This window comes from Pleurodeles waltl, chromosome 9 (genome assembly GCF_031143425.1).
Source record: "Pleurodeles waltl isolate 20211129_DDA chromosome 9, aPleWal1.hap1.20221129, whole genome shotgun sequence".
Lineage (NCBI taxonomy): Eukaryota > Metazoa > Chordata > Amphibia > Caudata > Salamandridae > Pleurodeles > Pleurodeles waltl.
The window spans coordinates 971,379,887-971,403,901 of NC_090448.1; the positions used below are offsets into that span (position 1 = coordinate 971,379,887).

General features: G+C 42.5%; 1 protein-coding gene across 2 annotated transcripts in view; it reads right to left on the minus strand.

The window, feature by feature from the left end:
• The window catches only part of ADCK1 (aarF domain containing kinase 1), a 699,440-nt gene that overhangs the window by 165,627 nt on the left and 509,798 nt on the right, over window positions 1–24,015 (minus strand). For both annotated transcript variants that reach the window (XM_069208397.1, XM_069208398.1), the window contains exon 6: window positions 18,854–19,012. In XM_069208397.1, the coding sequence (XP_069064498.1) occupies window positions 18,854–19,012 (159 nt within the window). The remainder of the gene's footprint in view (window positions 1–18,853; window positions 19,013–24,015) is intronic.

The window sequence follows — 24,015 nt, forward strand, 5'->3', positions numbered from 1 at the left end:
GTTTCTCAGCAGGTCTTCACCCCTCTCTTTGTTACCATATGTAAAAATGTTAAAAGGCCTCCCACACTTCACCTTGTATGGAAAGACTGGCCTCTGAAAGGCATCCCTATAACACCTTGTTTACAGTGTGCAGCTACACCCAATATGGGCCGCCTCAGGCGCTTTGGTCTACCCCTGCTGGGTGCTTTCAAATTCAGCAGCCAGAGAAGAGAACTAGGGGCACTTTCAGCTAATTGAATAAACCAGCTCAGATGTATGCCAGTTGCACTGGAACTTCATAACAATCATTAATACAATCACTACATCTGTAAAAAGCATTTATGTCTTGTGTTGGAAGACACAAGTGCCTCTACATCAGGAGCAATCAAATCTACTTCTTAGCGAAGCTGGTAAACACTCAATGAGATGTATGGCCAATTCCCTGTACATAATGTTGGTGCATTACCAGCACTTATCTCACTATACAGAGCTGACTCAGTCCATCTAAATAGAAAATGGTAGGCAAGGTCACTCAAAGTTGTTGCAGTACTACAAAAATTGGGCCTAGTATCACAAAGCGCACACCCAATATGGCACAGCACTTGTCTAATATATAGCAATGACATAAAATTCACATACTGCCTTTTCAATACCCAACATATCACAGTGCTGGGATCACATAACGCTGGCGTAGAACACTGTCCAGGTTTAATATCACACATAGTGATGACAAGTGTGCGCCGTTCAAAAACGGTCAAATTCTTTCTAGGGCTCCTTTTTAATTGTCTGCTGTGGCCAGTCCATTGAAATGCAATGGGCCTCATGAATATGCACATTGCGTGCAAGAGGAAATTAGGATGAGCCCTTAAAATGAGGATCTCTTGAAAACTGTGGTGCTAAGGGTGAGGGATGGTTCCAGGACTGCACAGGTATAAATTGGTGTTACCTAGTTGGGTGCGTGTGTGTGTTGAAACTGCTCTCCAGAAGCTGCACCCTCAATCACCTTCTAAGGTAGGGGAAGGGAGGTGGGAGGACCATGACCATTCCACTCTATACATGGCAACATATTGGGAATACCTAATAGTTTCGGAGGCATATAATTTTTTTTTTCTTCTTAGCTTTCCTCAGAACGAAGGAAGCGTGAGAAAGTTGAAACATCAATTTAACTTCCCGTCTCCATCATTAAGTTTTTGCATTCATGTCATTAGGAGCTTAGGGCCGGAATTACAACTTAGTGGAGGGGATACTTTGTCACAACAGTAATGGATATCCCATCCACCAGAATCTAAATCTCATTATATCCAATATCTGTCACTGTTGTGACTGAGTAACCTCTCCGAGAGGTCTAAATCAGGCCGTATGCGCTGCTCTTCATCAGCTCACCCTGATTTTTTCATTATCTGTCCTCTGTGCAGAAAAGAGCACTGAGCAAAGATCTAAAATGACTGAGTCACAGTCAGACATGGCTGAGCTAAGACCCCATATTACTGGCACAAGACAGTACATCAATGGATTAGTGTTAGTACCAGCCTAAATCACAGCAATGGCTCAAGATCAGATAAGGATGGCTTAAAACAAACTGTTTTGGGCCATGTCCACTCATTACTAGCCTAAGACAACACTGCATGGGTCAAGATCACAGTGACAAGACAATTTCATACCCTGTTGGGCCAAAATCAGACCCTCCCTGGCCCCAGATCATACAATACTTGATCAACATAACACAGAGCAAAGCCAAGAAGACATACTAGTGGGTAGAAATGATTAACAAGATTCTGCTGATTACTATGTGCAGTTCTAAATCTGGCAAATTGGTACGGAATCGCTTGAGACATTTAGACGATTGTCCAACCTAACCTATCCCTTGCAAGGGACTGCATACGTATTTCTGAAGGTCATGCTATAATACCAGCTGTTAAGTACTATGTGCCACAAGTGCAGACGGAATCTGCACACATGGTAAATTTAAGACCGCTATCAAGGACAGTATGAATACTCGATAGTATACGTGTCTCCTGTATCATCGTGTTTCGAATTTAGTCCCACCCCTAATCCCACTCATTAGCCACACCTATTGCTCATTTTAATGAGTACCTGCGCTTATTTTTTTCCCCATTTAAAATACTGGTGGTAGGGCAATGTAAACTAACAGGGAAAGAAGGGGGTGTTACAAGTGAATCCCTCCACTAAATAATGCTAGAGCAGTGCTACTGCCACACGGAGACGGAGCTAACCATGAGTCCGCTTTTATGGACCGGACACAATGCAGCAGAGTCTATAAGTCTACCAGACAGCAACATACAAAATATGCAGAGACCGAAGAGAAATCGTGACACATCATCGGTATGGAAAACGTACCAAGTGTGTTGAATGGTAAAATGAGGAGCGGAAACTGTGCCAGGGAAAAAAAGAGCGAGCATGAGACAATTTTTTACAGTATCGAAGTCACATAACCTTTGCTTTTAAATGTGAAAGATGAGGTGAGGATAATGCAGATTCAGTTTACTCTGCTCCTTATGGCGAAATTAGTAAAACATGTAACTGCTGCTCGTTTCCCTTGTGGCAAATCGTTGAACAATGAAACAAGGTTTGTAGATGAACCTCTGGTCAACTTCCTAGTAAGAAGCAAAAATGGTTTAGTAAGCGTAGGCGCCATGTTTGCCCTTACACCCCGAGTCTAGAAGAAATCCGTTTTCAAGTTCCATGTATGTCATGCAACTCAGACGTCCTCAATCCGAATTCCGGGGGCTCTGCCTGTCCCCCCCCCCCCCCCCCCCCATTTCACGCCATCAGGCCCCCACCCCTCGTACTCCCAGACTACGTAAATGGTCTCATCTGAGCACTGAACGGGCCTCTTGTCTCCAACGCGCAGCTTCTACCGCGCGCGCGAGCTGATTACAACCCCCCAAATAAGCACTGCAATCGCCTGACAGGAGCGTCGCGAGGCCTCCATTTAGAGCCGTAATTACGCACAGATGTTTAGATGCAGTGTCAGGCAATGAAAGAATTTATCTAGGGCTTTAAACGCTGAAATGAAATCAGAGAGAGGCGGCGAGGGCCGCCCCTCCTCATCCTTCTGGCCCACCCCTCCGCGCGCCCTCCCCAGCAGCACTTATCACTGGTGATGTGAGGGAGAGGATTAATTGCGAAGGAAAGGCTCATTTAGCCGGATATTGTTCTTGGCGGCTTTGACTAGGCCGAACGGCAGCCAGCAAGGAATTCAAAGCTCTGTGCTAGGATACAGCGGGCATACCAGGGGCACCTCGATTAGGGGGTGAAAATGCAGCGTCCCTACGTTTTCAGATGCAAGCTCAGGTTACGTACGGGCCCAGCTGTGCACTTTTATCGTATTGATCGAACAGGTGTCCAGGCGACGGGAAGACGCCATTACCTCACTGCTTACGGTGTTGGTCGACAGCCTCTGGAATGGATGTTCTTTAGCGCCCATGGCGTGACTTGAGGGCTGCGTGAAGCGAGGAAGAAATTATTCCAGAGGGGTCATTAACTTGATAGGTCGACGCAGTCAATTCAGTCAGGGACACAGTGCATTTTAGGCAAAACAAGGAAATGAGGTGGCAGCCGCCATCCTTCTGCACAAAACAAGCATTTCCAATACAATGGCTCTCGCATTTGGTTGAGTTAGAGCTATTAGACTTGTAAATTATTAACTGGACTTTTCTTGCCATTCAAAATGAAAAATAAAACAGTTGCCAGTAGCGAGCCGGTTCAAGGCGCTATGGCCACCATGAGCGTGAAGGAGAGACACAAAAAGAAAAAGAAGTTTGCCGTAGTCAAATGTATCGGCAATCAAGCAATTATCCATGTAACAAGGGTAGTCTGCAAGGCGGTAACAAAACCACCCCAAGGAGGGACAAACGTAAAGCATTTACCAATGATAACAAAGGATTTTGAAAGGCAAGCCCACAAAACAGTAAAAGGAATGGACGAGAAGTGCGCATGGTTAAAAGTCCATAATACTTACAACAGGTCAATGCGCTTGCACACTCAACCTAAAAATGGACTCTGGAATTTGCACTTAGTTCCATAATGTGCATCCCTGAAAGTGACAAGATGAAGCCAAAGTCAGTAAGATAGAGTGGAATTGGTGCTCGGTGCAGAGTATTGACCTGACGGAGGCAAGAGACGCGATTTTTGAAGCCAAAGCGGCTTTAATTTAACTGTCCGAGCCTAAAATTGCTTCTGCTTCAATATAAGTAAATGGGGAAAATACATTGCCAGATTTTTTTTTTTTTAATCTCCCACTTGACAGTTTTAAAATGTTGACAGGTATGTGTGTATGAAAAGGGGCGTTACCAGCTACATCAGAATTGTAGTTCCGTAGGAACACAGTAAATCTGGTGCATTTCTTCTAGATATGTCTGGAGGAAACTCTTGGGAAAACTAAGGAAATATCTAGAGGAATGGGTGTATTATTGCAAATTGCCCATTTCTCATGATACCAATAAGGGTCATCTAGTGTTCGAGCACTGTCTCCCTCATCCTAGAACTATCATGTTAACAGTATTCATAACTCCAGGGAGGAGAGAATACTGGCTCAATTTCCCGCTGTTGTGTAACAGGACTGTTTTTTTTTTAATGCTTGGTGAAATGACCAACGTTCAGTTGCGTAAAAGTACAACATAATAAAATGTTTAGTGACAATTTAGTTTATAGTGTGAGGCAGGAGTGTAGCTATCAAAAGTGCAGCAGGTGCAGTGGGACTGGGCCCAGGCATATCAGGGGCACTCTGCGCCTGTATTATGGCTGTGTTTTGACACCAAAAAGGGAGCCATTTTCATTTGATTGCGCATAAGGACTCTTGACTCCCTTGCTAGGCCACTGGTGCAAGGTGTACAATATAGTGAATATTATAATAAAATTGACAAAACAGAGTAGCTCATAGCTAGTTCAGCATGCCAACAACTTAGGTTCTCACGTTACGGAAACACAGTAAGCTGCAGACACATGAGAGAGAAGCAAAAGCAGTCATTAAATCTATAAAAGAGAAGAGTCAGGGCAAAGGGTTTTGATGGAAGGCCAATCTGCTCACACTGCCCAAACCCCTGTTAGTGTTGCTTAATGCCACAATTTGTGACAATTTGGGCTATTTCATGTCATACAAAGCTATAAGAACGACCTGGATAATATATTATTATTATTGTAATTTTAATGTGCATTGAATTTCTATATACTCTGATCAAGTGCTCTGCTCAAAAGCTGACAGGCATCGCCACCTTGTGGTGAACTGTCAGAAATAAGAGCAGGTGTTGTGAAATATGTGGTGGTGCGGAGCACCGGAAAACATCAGCACAAATTAAGCGCTAACAACAATCCACTTCCACTGTCAGAGACAAACTACCCTCTCCAATCACTTGCGGACTGTATCTTTGCCTTTGACACTGTACAGTGCTCTGCTAATGTTTGGCTGAGTTTTCACTATACTTATACCAGATACACATATTCATCTCATTGCCCATCCACTGACTGCTTGGGTGCAGACACTTCAGCAAGAATGGGAATCTATCCATACAGAGAGGCAAAACTACAGAAAGTATCTGTGCGGTAGTAGCTGAGTGGCACATCTCTCTGGGCTCTGCAATCTATGGGGCACACCCAACACGACTCCTTCTGTTGGGTGTGCCCCATAGATAACATTGCAGAGTTTTCACTGAATGACAACTACAAATACTACTTTAGCAGCAGTATACGTCCATAGCCCAGAGAGATGTGCCACTCAGCTACTACCGCACAGATACTTTCTGTAGTTTTGCCCCTCTGTATGGATAGATTCCCATTCTTGCTGATGTGTCTGCACCCAAGCAGTCGGTGGATGGGCAATGAGATGAATATGGTAGGGTAATGCCTTATGGTAAAGAATTGGGCTAATGTCAATACCCATTAACCGCTTCAATCAATTGCACCTCCCAGATCACATATGAGGATTGTTGGTGCACACCTATAGGACATGCTCAGAATACCACACTCCAGTGCTGACTTTGTAAAATTTTAAGTGCAGGGCCCAAAGATTTTCCTAGGAGGCCCTCTACCAATGCCGTAGAATTCTGGGGTTGCTGAATACCAAAGCTTTTTAGTTATGATTCTACCTGACGCCTCTTTTTCCAGTTCTTTTATCATACTCTTCCTAGTTCTTCTTAGGCCATCCTTTCTTCTTTCGTCATTGTTTTCTTTTCCTTATTCGGGGGAGGGTGGAATTTTACAAAATATCTACATGCTCCTGGGCCGCGATTTGTCAGAAATCTATCTGTCCTGTAAGAAAACCATCACTTGTCTATCTTGATGCCAAGCAGTGGGGTGACAAATTATGGTAGGGTTCTCAATATATTAAAGGTCTGATAGCCTCTTAGGCTACACAGTAGATCCAGATTTGGATTTTCTGCAGGTCTGTACACACCCTCTAACTTGCATGTTGAAGGGTACTCACCAACTCCTCTTCAATCCCCTCCTACAATTAAAAAGGTTACAAGTTTACTCCTGAAAAAAGCAGGAGTAAACATTTTTCAAGGGTGGGGGAATAAGGGGATGAATACAGGGTGAATTTTCAATTGTTCAGCAGATTTTCGCTTGAGTACATTTAAGATACCACAACATGCGTATACACCTGTTTTTTTTGATAGAGCACTTTCACCCTAGAGTTTCTAGGTGCTGAAATAACTGATATTTATTGTTCTCCAGGTCAGTGCTCCTAATGCTCTTGATCTTGGAAAGAAGTCTACAGGGTGGAATTCGCATGTGTGACCATGTATTTGCTCATGCAAAAAAGAAAGCTATAAAACTTTGCTAGGAGTACGGTTTCCAAGCATACTTTGGAAGAACAATTACACATTTCTGAACGTCGTAGATCTGCACGAATGCAACAGCATATAATGCAGGTTTACTTTTGTGTCTTTCTTTAGTAGTTGGGACCTTGGCTTATTTGTTTCCATATTGCCCGCAATAGCTTTACACTAATTGTCCCTCATTTTTTAAAAATATTGGCATATATCAAACACATTTTGGTGGTTTAGAGAAACGGTACGTAAAGTTGCATAACAGTTTAGCAAAAGGCTATTTCAAGTTGGATTTTTTTTTTGTGTACGTTTTATTTCGAAAGCAAAAAAACACTTATATTGCTGGCAGTCTACTACATATAATCAAGCAGCATTCTGGGAGCATTACAAGTGGTATCAAACTGTTAAATTGTGCAGATGTACAAGTGTAAGTGTCCATTACCGCACATTGGCCTACCTTGCATTTTATGAACTAGTGTTTCTTAATCCTTTTTAGTTTAAAATGTATTTTTTTGTTTGAGTGGTAGAGAATCCCACACTGACTCTAGAATGCCCAGCTCTCTTTCCAGCCCGTATCCTTTTTTTACACATTGCACAATAATTTAGTTAGACAAAACAGTCATTTTTCCATGTGGCTCTTCAGAAGCACACTGGGTGTTTGCACTTGCTGAATTGTATTGAATGTTTCGTTTAGCATGCAACATGCTTGTTTATTTCATGGTTGGATTTCTAAAGGTGATTGGTTTCATGTCCACAGCAGCCTTGTACCATGACTGTGCTGCCCACATTATCTTGAAATCAAGGTGACTAAGTCTAGTTTGTGAAGCATCAAAAGTGATGTTGGATTTTATTTTGTATTTCAGTGGAATTGTAGATATACATATTGGATACTCTTCTCATTTATCCCATCCATGTATTGCACGGTACATTTTTTTGAGATGCTATAAGCAGTGAAAAATCATACTAAGCTCTTCCCTCCTCTTCCACATCTAGCTCACCCAAACCTCACTTTACTACCATGATCTCCCAAACAACCCTAATACATTTTCCCTCATTTATCTCACCTTGACTCATCCAAAACCCCTCCTGCTACTATGATCTCCCTAACCCTTTCCTCAGACTCTTCCCTTCTCCATCTCTCCTTTACTCATCCCAAGCCTCATCTTATTACTATTAACTCCCAATTATACTTCTGGATTCTTCCCTCCTCTATCCCTCCATTGCTCTTATCAATCCAACTAATAAACTCACATATCCTCTGCTCAAATTAACTCCTAAAAATACTAAAACTGAACTCCTATTTCCCTATACTAATCCACCACTAATTCCTCTTGGGTTCCGGAGTAGCGTGCTACTCGCCGAAAAGCACTTCGATGCCTCGTCAGTGGTGGTAAGCGCTATATAAATACTATTACAGTACAATATGTACAGTAAGCTTGCATTGACAGATGAGTGCAGGGGACAGTGTCTGCATGTATCACAGAATGCTTCTTCTACAGAGATCTTTCCAGATACTAGAGTATCCACTTGCTGCACAGGTTGAGTGAAAGAAGATGTTTCCATCTACAGGGTCTTCATAGACCCACTGACCTGTCTCCAGTTACCTGGCTGGAGGAGGAAAGAATGTTTTTTGATCCAGCAACAGCAATGTGCTACATATGCCAGCAAGGGAGCAAAGACAAAGATCTTCATTCCAAGGTCTTTACTATAAACTTTAAGCTGAGCTGTTTGAATGAAATGATCTGTAATCATCAAACTATGGTCAGCTGTGGGTCTACAATTTGATAAAGCTGTGGCAAATTGCCAAATTAACAGAGTACTTATCTGAAACATCGAGTGGCAAATTAAACCTTATTAGCATCATGGTGATACAAGGAATCTGTAGCTGCTGTGGGAGAGTGTGATTTCTTCCAGCATCTTTTGAGACCATTGTCACAACTGTGTCTAAAGACTGCTTTATTAGCTGTAGATGTACGGCTAATATATGTATTTAAAAGCAGGAGCACAATGTGTATGTGGGGGCGGGAGGTGGGAGTGGCAAGAGAGACAGGAGGGAGAGAAAGACTGCGAGAGTTAGGCGTGTCCAGCCAGCCTCATCCTCCCATAGGCTGGAGATTATATAAATAGAGAGAACATGCAGGCGCGGAGTGACGGCGACATGTGCTTAGTGCATGAAATACGTTAAGGGAGTCCCCCAATGGTCAGAGGAGCTAGAGACACTGCCCAAGAAGCACCAGGTTGAAGCAAAATGTTTCTGAATTAAATCTATGTATATTTTTGATCTTTATAAAAGGAGGTAAACTCAGAGAAAAACAAGGTCTTCACTAATTAGGACCAGCCAAAGCAGAGCTGAAGGCCTGCAAGGTGTTATTTTTATAATTACGCAGTTCTTAGTCAACAGGTTCTACATCCCAAATGATGACCTCATATTTTAGCCCATTTAATAACTTGGCCCAGAAGACGGTAAAGAAGTCGGTAAACTGGTCATAGCCTCCGAAGGAAAAGATGCCAACTAACCTGCTGTTAAATATGTCTCTCAGCTCCTACACACCTTTAATATTGATCTCAAGGTCTACATCTACTCTTTAGATCATGCTGACTGGGCCAGAATATACCAGTCATAGAAAGGCTCTATTCTGCGTCCGGTATTCCGAAAGGAGAACCAGTCTCTGTATCAAACTATCGCCTAAAGGCTAAACTAAAGATGGGGGCATAACTTTATGCCCACAATTTATTAAAAGAACTTCCGGGCAGGATAGAGAAAGGAAAAACACAGAATCCTTGCTATAAAAATGGGGTTAGACCTCAATGTGACAACAGTGACAATGTACTTGCACTCTTGCTACTAGTTTACCAATGTTAAGGTCATGAATGTTATGTCTCCCTGCCTTAATGATTTCAAGTTTGCTTTTGCCGGGGTAGGCAGGGTTTGTTAATGACATAAGTGAGGACTAGGAGGATTTCTCCAATGCTATTACAAGCTGTTAAGGAGCTCTTTCCTGGAACCTGGGTTATGATCAGGCCGGGCCAAAAACTTCAGGCTGTGCCAAAAATACACACTAATCTGTAGTTAAATTAGGGTGTCATTCTAGCACCCCTGCTCTTTGGTCCTTAGACCTAAGTTTGACATTGCAAAAGTTCTTGTCTTTCCACAAAAAACTAGCTTATCACTTGTGCCCCTGCCATGCACTGCTTATGATCACTCATGACATGTCCTATGACCTAATTTATGACAGCACTGATGAGATCTCAAACGACATCACTGAGGACATCACTGATGATATCACCGATGACATAAACCAAGAGTATGCTAGTTTTTAGTTTTTTATAGTTTACATTGTGGCAGGTAACTACCATACCACTTTTGTACCAAATTTTGTACAAGCTGTGTCCAGCTAATCGGTGTAAGTGTTTCTAAAAAACATGTGCTCCTAATACATCTTAATAGTCCTGGAGAAGGTCTGGCTGGGGATTTAATTTCTTGTAGTGAAAACATTATTAGTATTTCTTTTATGTTTAGTAATGGATAAATATATGAGAATGGGGATGGGGCGGGGCTTTTTGGTAAGAGTGAGGCTTTGGAAGAAGACCGTTTGGTCGAAACGCCTAGCCGTTAAGAACAAGCCCTTCATTTTGTGTTTACCATTCATGAAAAATTAAAGACAAAGTTGTTTGGAGTGCCGCGTGGATTCTGGTTTCATTTGCAATATATATATATATATATATATATATATATATATATATATACTGAAAAAAACAAAGGTCACAGGGTCTTTTAGTTAGGAAATAGAATTAAAAAACATAAGACATTCACTTAAAAAAAACAAAGGTTACATGGACTTTATGGGTACACTCACATTTCAAACATACAAAACCAAAGGAATTCAGCAGTTATAGTTAGAGTTATTTCAAATGACTATAACTCGTGCCCTAAGGTAACTACAACCTGCGCCGTCGTCATGCACAGTTTTCTTATCAGTAATTTTACTGCAAATGTTGCATTGGTATTATTAATGAAGTTATAAAAGATCTCATGAGTGCTGTAATAGCTGGGGGTAATAAGAGGCACATGGTGAGGGTGCAAGTTATAGTTACCCTGGGGCACGAGTTATATTTACCTGAAATAACTAGAACAGGTGAATTCTATATCCTAACAATAATGACCCTTTAAGCTTTGTTTTTTCAAGTGAATTTCTATGTTTTTTGTTTAAAGGTAAGTAATTTTAATTACTTTACGTTAATCCAACCACCGTCGTGCACGGCCTTCGGCTTTGTGTGATAGAGGTTGGCCAAAGGGCCTGGCCTATGGCGAGGCCCTGCAGCCTACTCTCTTTAAGCTCCCAACCCCCTTGCCATGCATGGCCTTCGGTCATATGTGTCAGGGGTTGTCTGGGCCCTGCAGCCTACCCCCTACATGCACACAATTCTGCACCACGCACAGCCTTTGCTCATGTGTAGCAGAGGAAAGGTGGCAGGGCCTGGCCACAGGCTAGGCCCTGCAGCCTACCCTGTATAACCATATAATCCGTACACTAGAGAGGTGTATTTAGAGGGGAGATACGGTGCACCAAGGAAATTTCACAACGTAATACAAACACTGTCTCAACTGTATGCAACGGTGCACTACTATGGGGAATGCACCCTGACCCCAAATGCTGACTGTACAATAGTCAGACTGCTTCTGTACACACTGTGGCACCCGTTGTCCTAAAGTAAAGTCCCTAATATGCAGACCCCTTCTCTTGTTACTATGTAACTCACTTTACTTATGCATAAACATTCACTCACTTAAGTTCATAATTGCTTATATATATACAAAATAAACATTTCCAATAATCCTACAATTTCATTATTTACGTGTCTAGTTTAATGTTCACTCCCAAAAACAAAAGTACCCCTTTGCCGTATCAGAATTAATTTAACACAATGTCCAATTTCATCACTCCATCTCCTTCCAAGTAGATCAGATATCTTCCAATTGTTCCATCTGAATCCATAGTCCTTTGAAATTTGACCTCAATTGTTCTCGTAATCCTTCGCAATACATAATATTTAAGTAGAAGTCCAAACTGAATCAGATAGGTCCAAGTTCTTTATAACGACCTCACAGCCAACACGTGTTTCGTCATTTGACTTCCTCAGGGCTGGAATTTAATCGCATCAATACTTTGCAATTCTGGAACCCAAAAGCCATGAAAAACACGTTGAATATAATAATACTAATGATTTCCTTCATGGATATATAAAGTCTCAGTACCACCGTGAGACCCCATCTCCAAGACGAATTCTGTGAAAAGATTAGTAACAAGTGACTATAGTTAGCTCTAAGAGTGATCCAATATTAATATATACAAGCACCCCATGTGTAACTATCCTTATCATGCACTAGAAGTCATCTAGTTAGAGAATGAAGAGAAAAGATAATGCACACGCACTAATTGTCATCATATAATATAGGACCACAAGTAATCCAAGATAAGTGAAACGACAAAACACGTGTTGGCTGTGAGGTCGTTATAAAGAACTTGGACCTATCTGATTCAGTTTGGACTTCTACTTAAATATTAGGTATTGCGAAGGATTACGAGAACAATTGAGGTCAAATTTCAAAGGACTTTGGAATCAGATGGAACAACTGGAATATATCTGATCTACTTGGAAGGAGATGGAGTGATGAAATTGGACATTGTGTTATATTAATTCTGATATGGCAAAGGGGTACTTTTGTTTGTGTGAGTGAACATTAAACTAGACACGTAAATAATGAAATTGTAGGATTATTGGAAATGTTTATTTTGTATATATATAAGCAATTATGAACTTAAGTGAGTGAATGTTTATGTATAAGTAAAGTGGGTTACATAGTAACAAGAGAAGGGGTCTGCATATTAGGGACTTTACTTTTGGACAACGGGTGCCACAGTGTGTACAGTACCCTGTATAAGCACCCAACGCTGTGCCACTCACGGCCTTTGGCCATGCGCTGCAGGGTTGGTTTCAGTGCCTGGCCCAGGCCAGGCCCTTTGGCCAACCACATTTAAGCACCCACCTCAGTGTCACTATGGTGAAACAGGATTTGCCAAAGGGCCTGCGGCCTACCCCTATATGCATCCAACCCATACCACGCACAACCTTTGGCCATACACGCCGGGCAGTTGGCCGCAGGGCAGGCCCTGCGGCTAAAACCCCATTCAGCTGCCAACCTCGCACCATGCACAGCCTTTGGAAAAAAAAAAAGAAAAAAGGGGGGTTACAGTAGGAATAACCTGATCCCCTAGCCCAATTCTCAGCGGATCCGTAAATCTGGCGAAAATATTTTTTTTTTAAAAAAAGCATGGTCTTGTGGTAAAAAAGGAGGGGTGCTCATGGGCCCCCCCCCTACTAGAGCTCTTTTGATCCCCGGGGACCACCAACTCTCCAGGGCTTTATTACAATATTGGAGGGGGGCGCACCGACCCCTCTCCATTTAGCTCTTTTGAGCTTCTGGGGCTTTTTTTGTTTTTTGCAAAACGGAGGGCGGGAGGATCGAACAGGACCCCCCCCTCTTGGGGCTTTAATATGGCCGGGGTTCCACCACCTCCTCGGGGCTACATTTTAGAAGTATGCAGGGGAGCCACGTGGACTCCCCCCCCTTCCCCGAGGCCCCAGGGGTCGCCGCCACCTCCTCCAGGGCCCCATAAAAAAGTAATTCTGTCAGGGGGACGCACAGCCCCCCCCCCCCTTCCCAGGCTGATATTGGCCAGGCAGACACTATCCCCCGGGGCCTGCTCATTATTGAGAGGAGGAGGAGTTCGACGTGGCCTCCCTCCCCGGTCTGATTTCGGCCTCAGTGACCCCATACCCTGTGGCCCGGCCATGTCTACTTAGGTGTTCTGGCCCCACCCACGGCACCCAGTTTACAATGATAGGGGAAGCGGGGAGCCTGAAGGCCCCTGCAGTCCCAGCTGGCTTCCTGCCTCCTGCGGGAAGCAGGCATTGATCCAGCAGGCAGGGAGCTGTTAAATATGCAGCTCCGAGCATGCAGGAACAATCTTTCAACTGTTTCCCTGCCAGCATGGCAGCAGGTAGGGAAACAGATGAAAATTCCACTCCCAGCAAGCGGGAGCAATTTTACACCTCCTACTTGCTGGAAGTAGAGTTGGTATTTGCTCTCGCTTGGCGAGTGCTGTCACAGCTCCTGTCAAGTGAAACCAAACAGCTATCTCCCAAGAGCTAGCAGGAGCCAACCCTTGGAAATGGGGATCCCCATGGCCATTAATGGCTCCAAGAGGGGGGCTGTGTGGACCCCCTCCTTTAGCTGGCAGTGGTCCGGCAACAGGAAGGTGGTGGTCTCTGGGGCGGGAGAGGATGTGGCATAATGGCTAGATCTGCCGACTTTGTAGCTGGGGAGTATCCTTTTGCTGTAGGAGGACGTCAGCCTCTAAACTGAGGGAAGACCTGCCTGCAGTACCTCAGAAACAGTGATGTCAGTTTCAGAGTAACCACAGTTGATACGGCAGGATAGACTGATGACAGTGATATTCAGAGATGAGCATGGTGTAGTTATGACTCAGCAAGGCAAAAAATATCAAACACCTGTGCACCAACAATAGTACTCCTATTGCCCCAGCTATAGTGCACATTCTCTTTCTGGCTCACATTATGGTGTGGCCCATACTGCTCACCATATGGTTTGCTGTGAGTGTGTGATCCCTCATTTGACATCCACAACATCTGTCAATTGGGAAGGGGTCTAAACCACAAACATCCTAGGTCCTTAGAGAACCCTTTGCTTCCGGAGATCCCAAACCTTTTCCAAAAGGTTCACCAGGCCCATAGGGATCTATCAATAGAAAAAAAAATCAGTCCTGGGACTATGGTACCCCAAATATGGCCACTTGCAGTTCCCTAGGTGGGAACTATTTTGTTGCCTGGATAGGGAATTACCAATGAAAAAATGTTCCTTCCTGGGTCTAACACATCCCCAAATACGCCCGCTTCCAGTTCCCTGGACTGCCATAAGTTTAAGCCTGGGTAGTCTAGGAAATAGAACAATCTTGAAAGCAATCACCCAGTTATAAACTAGAGCTCTTTTAAGTCCATTCAACAACCTGACCATGAGGCACAGAAACTCCAGGGGAAACATGAAAACTAGATTGCTACTAGTAGTTTTATAGTGACAGGCCATAGTTGAAACAAAAATCCATGAGTTGTGCTGTATCAATAGAAGATAACATTGTGTGTTAAGAAAAATAAAGGAGAGCTGACTAACCTCTGCAATTCATCTACTCCGATGTGAAAACAGACAGGTTCATCTACAATAATGCCCCGTGTTTCCTGCAAACAAGAGGTCATGGAGAAACAAAGCCTGACATTTTGGTTACAAACACTAGTATAGGCATATAAAGTACAAGCCACTGTGTGTTTAAAGATAAAAACTCGAGAGACAATATACTCAATGTGCATGTTGCAACAGGTGCATCAGAAGAGTACGTGTCACAGCCAGGCAGTTTAAACCTTGAAAAATGGTGCAAAGAAACAACTTATGCTTCAGCATTATTACTGTATTCCACTTTCTAATGGATGTTTCTACCTGCAGATTCCTCACCTGTTAAATATCCCCAGGTGTCAGACTGGATCCAAAAACTAGATATAACTGTTCTTGGTATGAGGGGCAGGGGGAGCTAGCCCTATCTCAGTGCAGAAACGCCACCACAGTGAGGTGACCGAAGCCATAAAGCAACTACCCTGGTTCACAAACATCAGTTCCTTTTTTACCACACCCTTTGATGTTAATGCAGAGCTTCTCACTTTGATTTTTGTCATGTTCTAGTAAGATTCTTGGAGATTTCTCACAAATTATTTTTTGTGCAGTGCTTCAGGGACGTCACACACCAAGAAGTCAGGGTTTAAGCACAGTCGCATTGTGAGAGGAAAATGTCCATAACTGATGCACACAAAATCGGCTTGTGGTGCTTGAGGTTGTGGTGTAATTCGTTATCTTACAAGCAGTGTTGTAGCATGAACTCCAAGGCTACAAAAGAGAGCAAGGCCAATCTTTTCATAACCTGAACCAACTATCTGTCTTAGACATGGATTAAGCTCCAGCTTGAGATTCCCCCTCTAGTTCATCACCTTCCTCCAAGTACTCCAGAGAAAGAAGTAGCCTTGTTTCAAGTGATCCTCAGAAAGGCAGTAAAGGTATTAGAATTGGCTCTTCCCTATGGGGGATCAAAATCTTAAATACTGACAGATGTCCCACACACTGCTTCCACTTTGGGCGAACCACTAGGGCCTTTTAATGAGGCACTGCTGCAACAGATAAGGGAATCCTGGGAGAAACACACATCAGCACCAACAATGAACCGCAAGCTGGCCGGAAGATACAGACCAGCTCCAAGTGACCCACCATTCTTGTTAGTGCATCCTTCCCTAGAAAAGTAGATGGTCCAGTCACCGTCCTTTAGTAAACAAAACGCAGGAGCTGGCTCACGTCAACAAGGTCCTGGGCTAAGTCCAGGCCACATTGCTGGACACGCTGTTTGACAAAGCCCACATTTTCAGATAAAGGGTTTCAGTTTTGGCAACATGAACTACCTCAGACTACCTTGCAGAACAATCCTTTTCTTTGGCAGTTTAAGGGCAGGGGCAAAAGTGGGGACAATCAGACCCAGAAGCCCTTCTCCTCCTCCTCTTTCCCTACAAAACCTGAAAATCTTCTTTTATGTCTTCCTGCGGGAGCAAGTGTGGCCCATGGGAGGACTAGTATTTTCTTTCCTGTAGGCCTGGAAAACCATAGCATCCATGGGTCCTTCCTATTGTAGAAAGGGGGTATATGTCCTACCCTTCCAACAGAATCTTTCTGAGATACCATTCAGTCAGAAGTCCATCTTTCAATCCTGCAGCAGGAGAAGGTGACCCTGCTGCAGTGAGGAGTGGCGGAGTTTGTTCCACGCCAGGAAGTTGGGCAGGGGTGCTGTTCTATGTACCTCGGGTCCCCAAGGAGGGTGGTCTTCCGCCAGTCTTAGAACTAAGGCTCTTGTAATTTTACCTCTGCAGGAAAACGTTCAAAATGCTGTCCCTGGCTCAGGTTCTTCTGGCACTAAAAGCAGAAAATGGGATGTTGTTGTATCAACTTACCAGACACGTATTTCCACCCACTAATCCTACAGTTGCACAGGAGGTACCTGGTTTTGCGGCAGAGCCCTCTCACTATCAATGTGTGGTCCTCCCATTTGGACGAACATCCACATCTTGAGTTTTCACCAAGGTGATGCGTTGGTTGCAGCTTTCTGGGAGTTGGGTATCATTGTATTTCTGTACCTGAGTAACTGACTGCTCAAATCCAGTTCAACAGGAAAGGTGTTGATCACGTGCAGGTAACAGTATCTCTACTATTCAAATTGTTTTTTTTTTTTCCTTCAACATGTCCAAGTCTCACTGTGAGCTCTCTCAGTGCCTATTGCTCATGGAGGCAGAACTGGATAGGAAATTTGCATTTTTCCTAAATTGAGAGCCAGAGACAATTAGTTTATAATTCAAATGTTTCAGGAGGTAGCTTATGTTCCAGTCCTGATTGTTCCCTGCCTGCTTGGCCTCCAGTTTCATGCATCCTCCAGGTCATGCATGCATACTGGCACTTGAGGGCTTTCTGGTGGTGCCTCCAAATGCAGTGTTTCCAGCATGGGTGAGATCTAGTGGACACAATTGTGATCTCATGGGACATTGCAGCAGTCTCGACTTTGTGGTTGGTGGAAGAGCACATTTCTCAAAGGATATCTTTCTTCCCTCGATCAGCCATAGCCACTGTGGTGTTGGAAACGGCTACCTGAGAGTGGGTGTTCATCTAGAGAAACTAGATATCAGAGGTCTGTGGTCTCCAAAGAAGCAGGTATTTCACTTGTTCACACTAATGGCAATTCAGGTGGTGCTCAAAGCTTTCATTCCTTCACTCAGCGGTCAATCTGTGCGGACCTTTACAGACCATATAACTATGATGTTGTACATCAACAAGAAGGAGAAAGAGGGAACTCATTTTCTCCATCAAGAAGCACCAATGGTCTGGGGTTGGATACACACACTTTATTATGTCTTGTAGCCAACCATTTGGCCTGCTGTCTTTACACCAGGTTAGATATTCAGTGTCATCTTACCAATCACAAGTGGAGTCTCCATTGGAAGGTGTTACAAAACACCTTTGCTCTGTGCATCACTCCTCTGGTGGACCTCTTACTCACTCACAGAAACCCACCTTGTCCAAAGTTCTGTGCCCTCAAGTATTTGATGAAGGGGGACTTGTGGGACATGTTAAGACTGAGGGGAACTTTCCCCTTCATTACATGTTTCCTCCCATACCCTTGATGCCTCTGGTTGCGAGGAAGATTTGCCAAGGCTGGGCCCAGGTCATTTTCCTCGTCTTGGACTGGCCTAGAAGGGTGTGAAATGTGGATCTTTTGAACCTCTCCCGTTGACCCTCAACCAACATATGAGAAATCTAGAGACAGATAGAGTATCCCCACAAAAGATGACTACCGAAGGTAACTAACTTTTCCTTTAATTTTTGAAAGCCTAAACACAAGTACCTCAAAAGAAAAAGGGTTTTTTAACTCATTAAATAAATATGTCGTGCCTTACAGGCTTTCATGTCTAATCCAGTAACCATCCAAAATACAAACTGAACTCTAAGCTCTTGGCTAGTCTACATATCCCCAAATATGTCTTTCCAAGGACATAAATTAATTGAAATAAGGCCATTTGAAATAAAATACGTAAAGGGTTTATTTTATTGTCATGTGTATAAATGTGGATCAATAATTACAAACCAGGTAAAGCAACTGCAGAAAAACTGTAGCTTTGGCAGAGGGACGCATGTCGTACGCTAAAGGGTTTGATCACCTTTTTATTAACCAAAAAATAACACACATTTCACAGCTTCACAATACCTACTGGGGATGAGACACATGAGAAACCCACCTCTTGTATAGAAAGGAAAGGTCCTGTGCACCAATCTCCTCCTATGGCAGTTCTGTCAGTGAATATCCCATGCATGCAGTTGCTGCATACACCCATCTGTAGTGGACCTGCGTGGCCATTGTCCAATCACCTACCTTCAGATATTTGAAACGTTCCAGCATCTGCGCCAGTTTTTCAGCGTTATGGCCCTCGTTTAGAAAGTCAAGCTCTAAGGGCAGGTTCTTCTTGGCTTCATCGACCATCCACATAAATTCAAAATCTGGAAATATCTTCTTTACAACGCGAAGAAGAACCTGTAAGGCAAAAACACAGCTGTTGTCTTTGATCCCGGTCTAGCTGATCAGCCTTTATTTAAAGCTCTGGTCAAAACTAAAGGCCTTGGTCTTCGAAGTGAGCCACTCATACTATTTCCAAAGATGTATTTTCACATGCAAACAAAAGCTATATTGCATTCTAAACGCCAGTAAAATTTGTTTTTGAGTCAAAACATGAGGGCAAAGGGGTATGGCTAGGGCTGTTGGTCTCAGTCCTGCAACTGTATAACATATGGATATATCATCTACATGAAATTCTCAGGAGTGGCACCCCTTGAAGAAGACCTAACCCGCACCTCTTCTTTTACACATCTTTTTTTTTTATTATGAATGAATAAAAAAAAAAAAAAGATTCTCCTATTTAACCCACAATTTTCTAGGCAGCTACTGATTCAAGCACTGATCATTAGCAGGCTACATTATTGTAATGCATTGTATGTTAGTATCCCTGGTCATCTAATAGAAAGACTGTAGTTAATCCAGAACGATGCAGCAAGACTGATACTTGGTCTCCACAAAATTGAGATTATCTCAGTACATCTTAATAACTTCATTGGCTACCTATATGGAAAAGATGTTGGTTTAGGGCTCTCTGCAACAAAATCTTCTTTTAGGCACAGTGTGGTAAATCTCCAATTTGTTCAACAAAGCACACCCCCCTTAGATTACTACGCTCATCCTCTCTCAATTTGGTGATTGTAACGAAGTTTCACAAGGCAAGACTTGGTAGTCACGCCTTTTCAGTGGTCACAACTCAGCCATGGGACAAACTCCTTAATGAGTAACGTTTCGAGACTAATCTTTTAAAATTTCAAAAGGCTTTAAAGCCACATCTATTTAAGTAATATAGGGTGCATTTTATGGCTGACTTTCAGCTCAGCATCAGGACACCTTAGGGTAATTGTGTTCTTAAACCTTTTAATAATAATTAAGAGCAAACTATGGCCTACAGCACATTATTGACAAAGTGTATTCCTATTTTGCCAAAAAATTTAGACTTCTTTTTATCGTGGTGTATGGAAGAATACTATAATCTGTCAATTCAATTTTATTTATAAGATACATATCTGCCATAAGATCCATTTGACAAAAGGTAGATATTAGATAATATCTCTCTCTCTCTCTCTCTCTCTATATATATATATATATATATATATATATATATATATATATATATATATATATATACACACACATAAATAATTTTAAAATGTTACAATTTTAAAATCTAAAAAGAAAGACCAAGGCACATGTGCCACAATTCAAACAAGGTCAATGCCAGTCTCTTTATGGCTGTCATACATCCATCTCGTTTTATTTCATGTTTGCAATGTTCTCTTCTGATCAGTACAATCACATTTCCAGCCAACACGTCGTTCGGCAGCCAAGAATATTCTCTGCGACTTCGTCAGGGCTATCATACATGTCCGCAAAGTAATGCATCATAGTTCCTCGGGGACCGTGTTACCCAATTTTAAAACCTATTACATGTACTAGAATAAATTAAAGCTGGATGTCATCCTTTTGCTCAGTGCACCCTGTATTTAAAAAACAATGGTTTCAACAAACATTGACGGTTATTATGCAGGGCACACAAAAAGGACATGCGCTGAAGTGTGTACCGAAACCCCACAGCGATTACACAATAATTCTGGAGTCATGCCCAACCATGCACCTCTAATGATATTTATGGCAACAGGTTCAATCGAAGCAAAAGAAAAAGCGACGAATACTATGCTCGATTGTAACCTGTCATAAAACCAAGTTTACGTTTATTGCTGGTTTCTTTGCACTTTTAGTTTATCTTACGCAAGCCTAACTAAAGATCCACTTTTGTCTCAGAAATACATTAAAACACTATTTAGCTCTGTTGTACAAGGAATAAAGGAATGTTCAGTCCTTCTGAAGAGCCTTGATTATTTCTTACAAAATGTAAGAATACAATGGAAATAAAAAAATTTGTAACATTATAAAGTCAGTGTTGCATCCACTCCAAGTGCCTTCAACATTGGCGTTACTACTTCACATCTCAAATTCTCAACGCGTGTTCAATTTTCAGCAAAATGAGGATCTTCCATCACGTCGGTAGCAGCTGCTATTGTAGCCAGGATTCTCTTCATCTTCGGTACCAAGTCTCCTGCTGCCGAGTTTCTCTTCAATATGTTTACTATAGTAGAATATAGTGCATTCCACACATTTTTCAAGGAGAAACAAAATATCAAACGGTTCATTAAAACTACTCAGTCATATAGGATGCTACTTCATTAGCTGCCAGGCCCACCAGAAATTTTCATGACACCTGCATAAATTCTGGCATTTCCTATTACGCTTGTTTATGCAAAATTACGACCGTGCATGATTTCAAGTCCATAAGACTAAAAATCCTATTGCAGGTACAAGGCAAATTAACAGAATAAGAGCGACTTTTGATATATTAGCACAAAATGCATCCTTCAGTCCAAAATGGGTGCAATGAAAAATGTAACTTAATTTAATATAGCTCTACATGTTAGGTTTGCATTTTGTGTTAATGTGTATAGTTGTTCCGAAATTCCACTTAATTATGCAAAAGCAAATTATGTGAATGTCACATACCCCTAATAACAGTATATACCTTGATAAATATTTTTGAGGTTTGTAGAATCTTAGTCAAGGCTTTTATAACCTCATAGCAAAAATCTTTAAAAACGTCAAATAGAAACAGGGCAGTGACATCAACAGTTGTAGTCCGGGCAAACCAAACTTTCTCTAACTCCAAACACCTACATTTTCAGGTGATTCGAGATTTACTATAGGCTTCAAATGGTTGAGCGCCCCATTTTGTTACGTGCTCGGAGGTAAAAGACTAGAAAGCAAGTTCTTTCCTTATTTGTGAGAATTGTATATTAGATAGTCTGCCAGCCATGTACCTTTCATAACTGCCCTCCAGGTCAGTTGTGCAGGCTCTGTTCACATACAGACAGTTCTCTTTTTTTTTCTTTAGTCATCCATTAGCCCTTCTGATGGCAGGAACCGATGGGCCATTTCCACCAGTTCTTGAAACAAGCATTGGCAAAGTCATTAGGTCTCGGCAATCTGGAAGCTATTGACATTCGTCTTTTAGCCATGTGCTATGGAGTGGCATAACCTATTAGTTTTGCTTGCAAAGATAGGTATACAAACTGTAATGGGAATGTCTAAAGCAGGCAGTTTACAAGACGAGAGGGGCCACTGTCAGAGTATAAACAAACTTCACCACAAGTGCACTTATCACAGCCCAGACAGAGCTGTTGGCTTCGAGAAATGGTTGCAGTGAATGTTTATACACTTGGGCAATGCTTTCTGACAGAGCCAGGGGCAGCTTCCAAATGAAGAAGATGGCTAAAAGAATGAATGAGTCAAACTTTGGTCCACCGCGGATAGGAGATACTAGTGCCCTAGGCTAAGAAGCCCACTTGTGTATCAGACTTCTGCAGCAGGGACAATTCCTGATTGGAGGAGGGGAGAAGAACCACATGCTGTACAAGTCGTTGTTCCCTACCTTGCATGTTGGGGTGAGGTTATTTGTAGTACGGAGAAGTTATTCATTTAGGCAGGAGCCCACAAGACTAATCAATCAAAATATTGTTTGATAAAATTTGATGAGTGGTTGAAGGTTCTTCACTGACAAACACTCATACAAGGATGGCTTTAATGGTGTGTGTATAGTGTTACTTCATACATTTGTATGAAATGACTTGCATATGTCATCGTTATTATTCATTTCCCAGCACGAAATAACACACTCTAACAGTTGTGTACATTTAGGTATTTTCTGCGGCTAGTATGTCCAGTTGCCATCCTATTCTTGTGGAGCCTGGGAGAGAAACCAATTCTGCAGGAGCCAGTAAGTGAACCCATCACATCCCACTCCCTACCCGACTAACAGAGGTACTGATCAAAGTGGGGTGTGTTGTGTGGGAGTGCAGGCGAGCCAATAAAGCACAAAGTGAGAGCTGCAAATGGATAAGCGCTCTGGTAGCTGGATGCTCTTAAGGGAGGGCATAGCAGGCAATACAGGCAGGGTGGTTATCGGCAACGCTACAGAGTAGAGCTGGAGTTTAGCAGGGGAGAATAAGGCTGCCTTGGAAGCTGCAACTATCCTTATTTTCCTAATATTTTTTATTTTTTTAAAGATGGCAACAATAGATCTGTGGAGTATGCGGACCATTGCCACGCTACACTGCAAAAGGTAGAAGCCAGTGGGATGGAGGGTGGGAGGAGATGTGAACACAAGCACGCGTGTTGAGTGCTCAAAAACAAAGAAAAAAGTCGCTCCTGAAATGGGAACAGTGGATGGACACCAGTAGCAGGTCCATGCTCTGGGGGAGGGCCAAACATAGGAAGAGGCAGGACGCATGCATGCCACTGAAACGGGAAGGATACAAGAGCGACATCAAAGTGGACAAATGGTAAGCCTATGGGTGGGTTGAAGCCCACTAAACTGTAAACAACATGTCTTTTCGAGACAGTGCATGCACTGTGTAGTCAAGACCTAAAAATTGTTTTATCTTGCTGAAGCTGTAGTGCTCTATCATCCGGCCCTGTCTACAATGCTCCTGCCTGTTTATAATGTTTATGGAGAAGCTAAATTTAATTTTAGACAGTTCAACTAAAACCTACTTACAATGCTCCTGTCTGTATATGCTACTTGTGGAGAAGCTAAATTACATTTTACACAGTTTAGCTAAAATCTACTTATTGGCTAGTAGCCACAACATACAAAAAGTAGTGAGCAGCCAAATCAAGAAACTCAAAAGCCAAATCATGAAACTCTGAATCCAACAGGACAAGTGGTGCAATCAAGGGGAAGAGTTGTGCAGCAAAGGGAAAGGCACAATTTTTATACTTTTTGTTATTATCTCTGCAAATTTGATGCCATCAAGCCAAATCACAACTTGACTCTGTAGCTGAGGGTTAGCAGACACCATATGTTTACCTCAGAGCAGATACGCATGAACACT